This window comes from Notamacropus eugenii, chromosome 4 (genome assembly GCF_028372415.1).
Source record: "Notamacropus eugenii isolate mMacEug1 chromosome 4, mMacEug1.pri_v2, whole genome shotgun sequence".
Taxonomy (NCBI): Eukaryota; Metazoa; Chordata; class Mammalia; order Diprotodontia; family Macropodidae; genus Notamacropus; species Notamacropus eugenii.
In genome coordinates this window covers 28,640,308-28,654,011 of record NC_092875.1, presented here as the reverse complement: position 1 = coordinate 28,654,011, position 13,704 = coordinate 28,640,308, and the positions used below count along the sequence as shown (strand labels likewise).

Genomic DNA, 13,704 nt, shown 5'->3' with positions numbered 1-13,704 from the left:
GGCAGAGGAGGCATCAGGGACAAGCTTGGGTGGAACTGGGCCGGCTTTGTCCTTGTAGGCTGTTGCAGCTGGGTGGCCCAGGGACCTGATGGGGATTCTGCATGGCTCCCTTCAGTCAGATGCAACCTGGGCTCTTTTGTCCTAACAGTGTTGTGCCTTTTCCCACTGAGATTAGGACAAGAGTGAATGGATGTAAAACTGTGATAGGAGTGAGTTCAGTGAGGCTTCTGTTAAGAGAAGACCTCCGAATTACACCTTTTCTGAAGCACTAAGAAGGTAGAGGAAACAAGCCCCTTTTTCTTTAGCAGGGATAGCTTAAATCAAGTGTGACTGGAAAACAGAGACAGGCCTCATGAGGTTCCCCAGCCCTTCTTCTATTTCCACCACAGTCTTCCTGTTGGTAATCTCTGAGATGAAGTCAGTGCTCCAGTGAGAGCCCACAGCAAAAGTAGGAGGCAGCGACCAGGCCCATGTCGGGCAGGACAGCAGATTGCTGGATCATATTCCTTTCTCTTTAAGTTACCCTTTTGTTTCTCAGCAAACTTAGAGTCAGGTGCATTGAACTGACAGTAACTTGTTGGAAAAAGGATGTTGCCTAGTGGATCCTTTGAGGTCATAGTCTGTGTTAGTGGGACCAGTATCAATAAGCGTACCGTTCAGATGAACTCAAGTGAAAACATGCCTTGTTGAACTTTAGCAATAGCTATTCAACTTATTAAAAAGGTTTTTAGCATTTCCTTTTCAGTTCATCTATACGGTCAGACACTATTAGTTATGGAATTATTATTCAGCACCTGTCATCGAGTCTTCATCGTAGTAGGTGCTTATAACTTCATTGAATTGATGTCAGAGTGATAGTAAGCATTTGCTGAAGGTTTATTTGATGTGGGGGTTTCAAAAGATTAAAAACGTTCTAGCCTTGACCTACTTGGGTGAAATGGGCCAGTGTTTCTCTAAAATGTGTTGTCTTTTTTTAGTTCTCTTATTTAAATGGAATCATTTACGAGGGATCAAAAATGCTACTTGAAAGAGGGTTTTAGACATCTCTTTATGCACCAAAATAAATAGCTGTTACCACTTATTGTCACTGAAACCAAAGGGAATCGTGCTTTCCTTCCTGTTGTGTATTTGGTGGGGATTTGGAGTGGGGAGAAGCTTTTGTTTTGAAAGGCTACATTTGAATGCCTCCCGCCTTTATCCCTCCCTCTCTCCTGGATGCTTTTTTGGATAGAAACATAGCTGAAGGTCAGATCCTTAATAAACCGACCAAGCCAGAGTCTGAATGGGCTTCAGGTTTGCCGCCAGCTCTTCTAGCAAATACAATGAACCTTTATTGTCAGATGGGACTTTCCAAGCCAAACCAATGGGAAGAAAGCCCCAAGTTGTCATCTCCAATTAAAGAGTCTCTGAGCTTCCATCTTGCCCTGGTGATGTTCCATTTCGGTGTGCTCATGGCATGGCCGGCTGTCCCAGGGAGCTAAGTGCTCTGCTGACTCCATCTGTAAAGGTCAGAATAAGTTATTCGGAGCTCGGACCATAGACCCACCCAGAGCGTGCTTCCGTCTCGGTTCCAGCACGTTTTCCTGCCCATCAGATGGATGCAACTCGGTTGGAGTCTTTGGATGGTGCTGGTGTCTTTTGTTTTAATTGGCGAAATAGAGCAGGCTCCTACGGAGTGATTTTCATTAGAGAGGGCCTGGGCGGGGGAGCTTTGGAACTGTCCTCCAGCTCGACCATGAATATTAAACATAACACAATTATACCTTTTGGACCAATTATTTTTCTTTTCAGCAGACTACACTGATGAAACGCAAGCTAGCTATGTGATTGTGATAACTACGCCGGCTTCTCCTTTGCTCCTGGACACTGTCCTGGCACATTTGTGTGCCCACTGGCTGTGTTACCTGGAGCCCATGGAGTGGACTGATTTAGTGCCAAAGTATAGGCTTTACCTAATCGTCCCAGGTTTTAAGCTGATTATTGTGTTCACCGGAGATGAATATCTAGTTGTCTGAGTTAACAGCCCATGCCCTCAGTACTGTCCATAGGAAGAAAGCTGCAACCTTGCCTGTTAGGGTGTCCTCCAGAAATGTTCTCCATTCCAAACAACTTATTTCCCTTAAAACAAGGGGCCTCCCCTTGTTCTTATCCATTTACCACACAATAATGGTATCTTTTGGTTTATTTGTTTATTTTATTTGGAGTTATCCATACTGCTATCCAAATGAAAAACAGATGGCAGATTCTGAACTTGTGGACAGATTTGTGTTTGCCTTTGTCTTCCTAACAGCCAAATCTAAATTAGGGAACCTCACTATCGAGCAGAGTAGCCCTGTATGGGAGCCACTAAGGCAGCTAAACCTTTGTTCACCCAAAACACACTCCAGAGGATTCCATTCCACACATTTCTTTCTTTTCTGTTCTGAGATTTAAGAGCAACGCTCCAGTCATACCAACCATCTCTGTGTGTGGCACATGGGAAATGTTGCCCTTCCCCAAACAATCCCAGTCCTAGATTTCTCTGATTCTGCTCCAGAGCTGACCTTTCAGAGGCCCATCACCCTCGTCCCATAGCTTGCCACCCCCTCACCCCTCATCGGAAAGCATCACATGGCAGGGAGAACAATAAGCAGCACTGAACCGCTGCTTTGGGGGTTTGCAGACCGCTCTTCACGCATTATCTCATTTACTCCTCACATCAGATCTGTCCAGCCCATAGATGCTGTGGTTCTAAGAAGGTGATGCAGGTGTTATCGTCCCTATTTTACAGATTAAGAAGCCATGGGGCAGAAAAATGAGTTGGTTTATATAAACATATATCACGTATTTTCTATACGTGATATACTCAATAATAGTCCATCTATTTGACTAGTACTGCAGTGCCTGACAGAACATTGTCCCCCAACAGCATTATTGCCCTCGTGAACTGCAGTTCACAGGTAATTAAACTGGCTTTTTGAACACATGGTAGTTATTTATGTGTCCCAGAGGGCTAAGTTCTCCTTCACCATCTAAACCAAGCCCACAGTAGGGACAGGCGCTGCTATCCCCCTAAGCAGGTGAAGAACCTTAGATCCCAGGGGTGGGACTGACTCCAGGTCCCAGAGGATGGAAAGGAAGGAAACTTCTCCAGCTCTTGCTTCAAGTACTTTTATACTTTAGATGATGGTGTTGAGATTGGGTTTTGAGTTAGTTGATTAATTAAACCTTGGTGGATGGAGGCAGGGGGAGGTACATGAACACAGCCATGTGCCAACATCTTGTGCCAATATCCTCTCATGTTTATACCAAATTCTTTTATCTCCTTTCTCTAAGTATCTATAAGCAACGTAATTCTATATTTTTCAAAACCTAGACCAGAAAAATTGACAGTGCCCTTCCCTTCCTGTGTTTGTCATCTCTTTACTCAGGGTGAGGGTATATGATCTACGCAGCAGTACGTCCTTGTGTTCACTCTATGCTCACCAATTGGGAGTCTCTGCTGTTCAAATGGATGACTGGAAAATTGTCAGTGGAGGCGAAGAAGGCCTGGTTTGTGTCTGGGACCAGCGGATGGGCAACAAATTATGGGAAATGCATGCCAGGTAATAATTTCATTCCTTTAGGTGATTTTATAGGCCCAGATCATTAAAGGTAAATGAGCTAATGTTTCTTTGGCTCTTCATATGACACATGTAAAATTTTGATCCCTTTTGCTCAAATACCACCAATTCCAAGTTAGTAAAAATGCCCTCATTCTTTTAAGATCCATCTTAAATGAGGTAGAAAACAGAAGCCTTTATCTCAGATGTGCTCAGCTTGTTCTGAGAACAAGGCCTCTTAGTGAGGACATTTAAGCTTGCTGACCAGCCTTCATGTGTCACTGTGCAGTGGGCAGGAGAGCACGCATGGTCATCTTCAGCTGTGATCTCTGTCCATGACTACAGTGACCAAGGACCGGGGTATGTGAGTTTTTTGGTGTAGGCAACTGCCTTTCCCTTCTCTGCTACTTAAGGTCTTAGAGAGGTGTCTGGAGAACTGACAGGGTCACTCAGTGCCCAGGGTCACTTGCCAAGTGAGTGTCAGAGGCAGGATTTGCATTCAGGTCTTCCTGCCGTGGAGGCCAACTTTACCCACTACACCACACTGCCTTTCAGTGCCAATGGAAGTCCTGCTAGATTGGTATAGGACAATAGCATCTTCTGATAGAGTTTATAATTGTCTGGATATGTGTGATCTTTTTATTCTAGAGGATTTTGTTCAGAAACCAATGCATAAAAGGTTGTCTGGAGGAGAGTTCATACTGAAAGTGTTCCTCAGACCTCAGAATTATTTCCTTTGCCAGTGAACTGGGAGAAAGTTGGGGTTTCAAGCATGTCACTATAAACTTGAGGCCACATAGTTGCTCATATCCTGAGTAGTCGTCTACACTGGGAATAGAAAGCATTTCAAGGATTTTAAGCATGTTTACAGTGGTGGATGGATAGTAAATTATGAAAGGAATAATAATAGAAGTAAAAAAAGTTCCTACTATTTAAAGAAGTTCCTCCACAGTGGCCTGTCGGGTCTGGCCGGGTGGGGCACTCTGAAAGTTTTTCATGTTCTTTTGGAGCAGTTGGTGAAACTGTTAATAGTTTGAAGTTGGAAGTCGCTTCTATTGCCGTCACAAGCAAAATGCACTCACTAGAAGGTATAAAATGGAATTCTGCTTTGGCATGGGTATTAATGTGCTACATGGAGCCAGGGTTTTCGATTGTCCTGTCTCTTATAATCGAAGGCCTCCACATTCACATGCACAGTGGTTTGTGCCTCACACAGATCCAGCCATGACAGGAGCCCTGGGTGGAGTAGGCCAGGGCTGTACTCCAGTGTTTTCTACTTCTGATAGTCTCCCTATGTTTCAGAAGAAACTCACTTGAGGGGTTTCCTTTTGGGGGGCGTTTCTTATGCAATGTACAGATTTTCCACAAGGTGGTGCTAGAAGCCACCTAGATTTTCAACCTTTGCAAACCAGGACCATAGATTTAGATCAAGGAGGAGCTTTTATAGATCTGCTTAATCCAATTCCACATTTGTTTTATAGATGAGGAGACTGAGACCTGAGAAAGGGAAGAGACATATCTAAGATTGCAAAGAATCCTGGGCGGTGTGATGGAACTCTAGTGACCATAGTTCCTTAATGCCACTGTTGACTTTCCAGAGTAATCTACCACAATTTGAAGTAGCTGGTTACCCCAACCTTTGACTGATAAGCTAGTACCATTAAGAGAGCTCCTGAGCCATCCTGGGCCAACAGTGTCACCCCATAATGGGCTGTATGGATTCCTTTGTCACAGTTACAGATAACCTTCACTTTCTTTCACTAGATTTGAGATTTCACAGTTGATGCCACTGACAGATCCTAGTTAGAACTGATTTCTTTAACTTCATGAGAGTGGGGTCTCCAAGGAGTGAGGGATTCAGATGAAGCCAGGTTTAAGCCAGTGGTTTGTGTCTGTTTTGTGAGGCTGTCTCCACCTTGGCTTTCCGGTCTGCTTTACAAAAGGATGCCCAATTTATCCCATAGGCCTTTGAGTATTCTGTGACAAAGGAGCCATGTCCATCAGAATCAGGTTTAGATCTCAGCCCTCTACTCTTTTTTATCATTTCTTCTTCGGAGAACCCTCAGTGTTCACCCCTTTCCCTGTTACCTCCTTTCCTCCAAACTCTGTCTTTACAGCCATGACCTCTCCTGTAAACTGCGACAGACATTTCCACCATCTGACTCAACATGTTTAGTAAGCTCATTATCCTTTCTCTACACCAGCTAGCCCTCCTCACCTTCCTCTTTATTCTCCCTGTCATCCAGGCTCCATACCTGAGTCACCTTCATGTCTCCTCACCTCCCATCTCAAATTAGATGCTGGATTCTGTCCATTCTCCCTCTTTAATATTTCTCATATTCATCTCTTCGTTTCTGTTCTCAGTGCTGCCATACCCATACAAACCCTTTTCACTCTGCACCAACAATGTTCGATTTAGTTTTGAAAATATTTGAATATCTGCCCTTTGCAGGACATTCTAAAATTCCATATTTATTCCTATCCCTTTGATGAGAAAACTAAGGCGCAGATGCTTAATGTCAGAGAACCACCTTCTACGTCTGGCCCTGCGCCCCCCGCCCCCCCCCCCCATATATTGTATGAATTCGGGTCAGTTGTTTAACCTTCATGAGCTTCAGTTTTCTCTCATTTATAAAATGAGGGTTGAATGAGACAAGCTCTCTGGTTCCTTCTACTCTAAGTTATGTGATGCTGTGGTAGTGTTGGATAAATGATAAGGTGTGAGTTTGTCTTAATTTTAGTGGAATGTGTCTGTTTAAGACTTGTCTTCCCACCCTTGCTGTTTCAGACACCCCGTGCGTCACATCTGGTTTAATACACACAGCCTTATTACAGCCAACATCCCTGATGAGAAGAGCCCCCGAGGAGCCAGTATTCTGGACGATGACTTGACTGCTCACCGAAGGTCAGCTGGCCAACCTGGCCTGGGCAGGGCTTGCTGGCGAGCTTGAATTTTTCAGGGGTAAAAAAGGTTTGGGGGCCATTGTGGTACAGTGGGAGAATCACTGGTTTTAGACCCAAGGCATCAGAATTCATATCTAGTTTGCCACTTCTTGCTTCATGCCATGGCTTAGCTTTTGTACCCAGAGAATTTTTACTTGTTAGAGAACATCCATGTGGAAGTGACCACAAGGGAGTCACTGGGGGACTGGAACCTTCCTGCAAATCCAGGTACCACAATGGAACAGTGGAGGTGGAAAACAAATGGAATTTGACTGTGAGATCCTTAAATTGCAAATAGGGGGAAAATACTCTGTTTTAAAATTTATATCCAATGAATTAATCTCTTGGCCTGTGTTCTCTGCCTTCATTCATCAGTTCATAATGACATAGACACAAATACTCATCATGGTGGGGATGTAGCGAAGCAGCATAGGCTAGGGGTCAAGGAAGCCTTGTATTCCCATCCACCTTTAATACTCAGAGAACTGGGTGTCAGATGAATAACGCTGGACGCAATCCTACTTCTAATTATTTGCCTTTGTTATTAATAATATCTTTTTTTAACCCTATGACATTAATCACCTGTATCTTTCTTGGTAGTAATGCATTTTTTTCCCTCCCGTCTTTTTTGTGCTTTTTCCAGGCATCGAGGAATCATCCACGCCTATGAGTTTTCCACAGACCAGTTGGCCCTTGAAAGTGTTCTTCCAATTTGCCGCTCATCCTATGATGAAGTGGCTGGTTACAACTACAACATTGGCCTGGCCGTCCCTTATGACAACATTTAGGGAACGAGCTGTCCATTTGGAACAGAGGGGTCAGGAAGACCTTAGAGCCACTGCCCCTTGTTGACATGTTAGAACTTGCAGAAGCCTTGGGCTCTGCCAGGCTGAGCTCACTGGCACCTTCGCGGTGAATGGTTATCAGAGGACAAGCAGGTTGGTGTGGGGGGCAAGAGAAGCCCTTTTCAGCCCTGACCTTGCTTGGGCTAGGTTAGGCTCCGGCAGGAGCATTAAAACTCCAGAAAAAAGGTCACCGAGATGTCGGAAGAACTCAAGCTAGAGGCGTCTGTGAGAAAGAACACTGGCCCCTAGAAAAGAATAATTGATACACTGAGCTCTGGACCTGTTCCAGAGCGTCCATTACTTTAGCCCTCTATGTTATGTCCTCCAGCATAAGCCTGCAGCTCCAGGGGATCGGCTCCCAGGGAGGAGCTCAGCATAAAGAGTGTATCGATACAAGGACCTTTTACAAACACTAGGTCTGTGACTAAACTGTTTTAGACTTTGGATTAATTTTTCTTCATAAGATGAAGCACCTACACCGTGGGACAACTTTTCTGTTCTGGTCCAGAAAGGGCCTGGGTTTCCTGTCTTGTAAGAGGTCTTACACATTCCTCGTGACAATCAGTTCTGTCCCGTGAAGACCTTTTAGTTTTTCAGATGGAGATAGAGAGAGAGAATGGGAGAAGGAGAGACAGACAAAGGGAGAGAGAAAGTGGGGGAGGAGGAAACAGAGGCCTCAGCTGGGGGCTGCGGCCTCTTCCCTCCAGGCAGTGGCTTTGTTTCCTTTCTGGAACAGCACTTGGAAGGTCATTCTGATTTTATTTTCCACCCAAAGATTCCACTCTCAGCCACCTGAAATCTTGGGGTGTCATCGGTTGTTTGACCCCCAGCTGACCTTCCTTTAATAACATTTGACTTCTGCCATGCATTGGCATAATGAGAACTGCCAATGGACCACTGGGCCCAGGAGGGTGTCTGTTTTCACAAAGCAGCCCCTGTGGCGTTCTGCGTTTCATCATGCTTCTAGCTATACAGATGAGTGAGGCAGTCCCTGGCTCCAATGAAATTAGGCAGAATTTGTCGTGAATCAGGGGTCAGAGAAGAGTTTCACTAAAAACTAAAAAATTAACCCTCAAGATCTAAGACAATGTTACCTTTCTACCAGCAACAGTACTATTAATAACTAAATATGGGCTGAAATAATAAAATCTTCTACCAGCTTTATTCTCTATGACACATCTTCCACTTTTTCAAAATCTCTGGCAATGAGGCACCACTGGCTTTGAGATGGAGTCCTAGATGCATAGCCTAGTGAGGCCAAAATTGTGTTTCAAACAACCACCCTCTGCCAGGGTTTTCAGTCATCCACTTGCCCAGCAGGGAAGGAGCCACTGTGTTCTTTGCTGACGATCCTTGGATCCCTTCCTCCATAATTCAGCATTTGCCTGGCTGCTTTGGAAATCCTGGCTTCCCCTCCCTTTCCTCCCTCATCTTCAGGCCTTCCTCCCCTCATCCCTTTTATTCACCTTTGGAAAACTTCTGAAACCTAAGGGTTGGCAGGCACATCCCTGGTTTCTCATGTTTAGCCTTAGTCTATAAATCTTTCTGATGAGCTCAGCCCTTTCAGATTCTGGCTACCGAAAACCTCAAGCAGTTCTGCTCATTAAAACTTAATTTTCATGGTTACCCTTCAGCTCGTAATGGAAGGATCATGCCACATGCAGTATTTAGTTATAGAAGGCTATAAACATAGGCACTCTCTGAGGAAAGATTTATCAGAGCTAATGGGACATAGGCTATAGAGGGGGTTTTTTGTTTGTTTTTTAAAAGATGGCATTAATAGAGTGGAAAGGCCCCTTGACCTTGGGGTCAGAACAGCTGGGTTTGGGTCCTGCACCTACCAGTTACTGTCCTTGTGACCTTGGGCAAATCACTTGATTCCTCTGAGTCTCAGTGTCCTTCTCCATAAAATGAAGCCTTTGGAGTGACCTGTAAGGTCCTTTGTAGCTCTACTTCTGTGATCCTGTTATTTCTATGATTCCTTTCACAAATAAGTCCTATGAACCTAAACTACTTTCAAAAGACCACCTGACCAACAGAAGAATCTGCTATTACTTGGGATGGAAAATCTTGCCTTTTCTGGAAGGGAATACTTAAGACATTTCCAGGGTTGTCCCTTTAGCCTATGTTTTGGAGGCTACAGGTGAAGAAAGTCATTTCTTGTGTTAACAGACTAAAAACCATGCCTCAGTTCTTGGGACCAGAGGCTTTTCAACTGGTCTGACTGGTCATCCTCTCAGTTGGCCCCATGGCCGTCTGGGTTACTTCCTTGTCCTAGCCATCAGGAGCCAGGCATATATCTTCACCATGGCCAGAGAGGGGCTGGCCCCCTGGCAGGCAGCCTTGCGGACTACGTTGTGCTAGAGGCCAGGTGGGGACCCTAGGAATCCTGACATCTCTGGACAGGGCCCTATTTGAAACTTGAAGTGGCTGGGATGGTGTCTTCTATTCTATTTATTCTCTTTCCAAAAGCAAATGTCCAGATGGTCTCATTGGCCCCTACTCTCATCTGATACCAAGGAACATTTTTGCTTTCGAAGCAAAGACCCACAGGATCAGTCGTCCACATCCTTGGTACCGTTGCATTCATTCTGTAGGAGGTGGCAGCCTCGACCCGTGTCCTCTGCCACAGCTCCCTGCAGGCACCACTCATTGTACAGATGAAGAAGACCTAGGATCGGGAGTAAAGCCACTTGTTCCAGGTCTCACAGCTTATCACATGACTCAGAAGTACTAGAGGTACTTATTTTCAGGACATCCATCCATCTTTCCCAAAGAACGTGAGGCCAGAGGGATTGCCCAAGGTCACACAACCCACATTGTCTAGATCTCCCCAACAGAGTGTGTTTCCTTCTACCCAGCTCTTCAGTCATCCTCATAGACATCTTCTCAAGAGACTACTTCATCCCTTTGCTGCCTTGCTTAACAAACTAAAATGCTAAGTGCCTGGTCCACAACTCGGCCCCGCCCTCCAGCATTGAGCCTCCTGCAGCTCGTTTGATCTGACTCTGCACCTGGGCCAGCATCTCTATCAGGTTCTTAAACTGACTTGTTTGGAACCAAGGAGAAAAGATGGTATTGATGCTTGGGAAAGCTACCAGAGAAAGATGCTAATTCCCTCCCACTTGACTGTTCTTTCCTCCCCAAGGTCACCGAGTGGGAGGACAGCCTGGGAGGCAGGTGTTCTGCAAAACCCTTGCCAAAGCAGCTTGTATTTTTAACTCCCCCAAAGCCTAGTTAAGTCACATTGTGCTGCTCCCAGCACTGCAAGGGACGGGGGGAGATGTAGAGGGGAGATGGTTCACATTCCCACTTATTAACTGTAGTGCAGGTAAGGATTGATTCCGCTGCTAAAAGAAGGGTCAAGTCAAAGGCAGACCTGTCTTCCTGTTTTAAAGAAAGAAAAGGATCTTCTGAATCCCAGCTGGGCCAGGGGAAAAAAAGAGCATTTTGTTCATGGCTGGCAGACATTCTTTTCTTAAAGGGCAGCAAATAGCCCAGACTGGAAGTCACTCATTATAGCATTAGCTCCTTTATTTATAATTTATGTTCTAAAGCTACTGTAAAACGTTACCCCTGAGTTCCTCTTATCAGGTTTCCCTCTGCAGTCTCCTCTTATACATCCTCCTTTTATAAGTACAGCAATTTAATTTATTTGTTTCAAATTGTAGGACTCCTTTGCTGGTTGTCTCCAGTGATGTGACACACATACTACTACAAACATTACTGCTACCACTACTACTACTACTACTACCACTACTACTACTACTACTACTACTACTACTACTACTACCACCACCACCACTACTACTACTAATAATAATAATAACTTATACAATGCTTTAAGATTTGCAGTTTTTTTCACCTGCTATTGTAGGTAATGCTCTTATTTGAGCCTCACAGCCCTGTGAAGTAGATGCTACAGGTGTTATTCCCATTTTACAGAAGAGGAAACTGACTCAGGAGAGATTAAGAGATTTGCCCACATAGCTAGCAAACATCAGTGGTAGGATTTGTTTCGTTTTTAAAATTTTTTTTTAATTTTAATTTTCAGTTCAAAATTTCTTCCCTTCCTCCAGCTCCGAACCCACCCGTTGGGAAGGCAAACAGTATATCTTCAGTCATACACATGAAGTCATGCAAAGCATTTCCACAATACGCATGTTGACAAAAAAAAGTGAAAAAAATATGCTTCAGTCTGTACTCAGTTCATCGGTTCTCTCTCCGGATGACATTTTTTCATCATGAGTTCTTAGGAATTGTGAGGGAGCATTGTATTGATCAGAGCAGTTAAGTCTTTCATGATTGATTATCGTTCCAATACTGTTGCTGTGTACAAGGTTCTGGTTCTGATCACTTCACTTTCCATCGGCTCATATAAAGTCTTCTCAGGTTTGTCTGAAATCTGCCTCTTCTTCATTTCTTATAGCACATAGTACTCCATCACAATCATATACCACAGCTTGTTTGGTCATTCCCCATTCCCTTCAGTTTCCAATTCTTTGCCACCACAAAAAGAACTGCTATAAATATTTTTGTACACATGGGTCTTTTTTTCTGTGATCTTTTTGGGGTACAGACCTAGTAGCAGTGATATTGCTGGGTCAAAGGCTATGCACACTTTTATAGGCTGTTGGACATAGTTCAAATTGTTCTCCACAAATTGGACCAGTTCACAACACCAACAATGCATTAGTGTCCCAATTTTTCCACATCCTCTTCCGCATTTGTCATTTTTCCTTTCTCTCATGTTAGCCAATCTGATAGACAGAGAGATAGATAGATAGATAGATAGAGTTGTTTTAATTTGTATTTCTCTATAGGGATTTAGAGTATTTCTATATGACTATAGATAACGTTGATTTCTTCTTCTGAAAACTGCCCTTTCCTATCTTTTGACCATTTATCTGTTGGGAAATGGGTTCTTATCTTTATAAATTTGGCTCAATTCCCTACATGTTGAAGAAAGAAGACCTTTATTTGAAAAACTTGCTGTACAATTTTCCCCTAGTTTCCTGCTTCCTTGTGTAATTTGATGTAATCCAAATTATCCATCTTACCTCTTCTGATCCTCTCTATCTCATTTAGTCATAAACTCTTTCCTTATAGGTAATTTTTTCCATGCTCCCTAATTTGCTTATGATATCCCCCATCATATCTGAATCAAGAACCCAGTTTGACTTCTTCTTGGTCTATAGTGTGAGGTATTGGTCTGTGCCTTATTTCTGCCAGACTGCTTTCTAGTTTTCCAGCTGTTTTTGTCAAATAGTGAATTCTTTCCATGATTGTTTGGAACTTTGTGTTGCTGAAGCACTAGGTCACCATGGTCATTTGCTGCTGTGTATTTTGTACCTAATCTATTCCATCGATTGGCCACCAGATTGTTTTGATGATTATCGCTTTATAATAGAGTTTGAGAGCTGGTACTTCTAGGCTACCTTCCTTTACTCTTTCCTCGGTACGATTTGACCCCGACTCCAACAGACTCAGAAATCCAATGTTTACTACATTATGCTTCCTCTTCTGGAGGTATAGAAATGAACTCATTGTTTTCAACAGCCTCCAAGCAGGTGAGGGGGAAGAGAGTGGAGGGGTCCAGAGGGTAGCCCCCATGTGGGGAACCTAACCCATGTGCGCACTAATTACCTGTCCACTGCCTTCTTCACTTGGGAGCTCTGAAAGGACTGCTCACGTTCCTTCCAGTATTTAATCTAATGTTTTCTTTTATCTATTTCCCTGTAGTGACAGTGACTCGGTGCCCCATGTATATTTGATGGGAAATGGGTAAAAAACAAATGTCAGGTCCGTCTTTTGGCTTGATGTGTGCTTCAGAATGAATGTAACATCTGCCATCTTTCAGCTCTGTTCCCTGGGCAGGGGCTGGGTTTGATCATCCTGCTAGCCTCAGTTTCTGTGCTATAAATCCAACATTCCCCCATGCTCATCAGGCCCTTTTGGCTAATGAAGCACAAAGAGGGACAAAGTTGTTAACGAAATCCATTTCAGACTCATCTTTTTAGCCTGGCCTGCACAGACTGGCCAACAGATGGTCGAAGCCTTTCTGAAACAGTACCTGGAGCGATGACCTATAGCTTATTTATTAATCAAAACACAGCAGCACAACTAGACCATAGGGAACCCCCACCAAAATTAACCTTCCCTTTTTGGGTAGCCAATTTGCTACAAACTAATAGGCAACTCTAATGACTTCCCAAGTATCCACATGATCTCACCAGGAGGAAAGGAAAAGAACACAAGAAAATTTCCCAGCACATGTTCCAGTGGCAATGAACACTTACTCTGGCCAATCTGAAGACATCCCCTGGGCCAAGGTC

General features: G+C 44.0%; 1 protein-coding gene across 3 annotated transcripts in view; it reads left to right on the top strand.

The window, feature by feature from the left end:
* FBXW8 (F-box and WD repeat domain containing 8) overlaps positions 1-11,773 on the top strand; it is a 119,364-nt gene extending 107,591 nt beyond the window's left edge. For all 3 annotated transcript variants that reach the window (XM_072600329.1, XM_072600328.1, XM_072600327.1), the window contains 3 exons: positions 3,411-3,584; positions 6,370-6,486; positions 7,168-11,773. In XM_072600329.1, coding sequence (XP_072456430.1) covers positions 3,411-3,584; positions 6,370-6,486; positions 7,168-7,312 — 436 coding nt within the window. In that variant the 3' untranslated portion in view covers positions 7,313-11,773. The remainder of the gene's footprint in view (positions 1-3,410; positions 3,585-6,369; positions 6,487-7,167) is intronic.
* Positions 11,774-13,704: the final 1,931 nt, after the last annotated feature.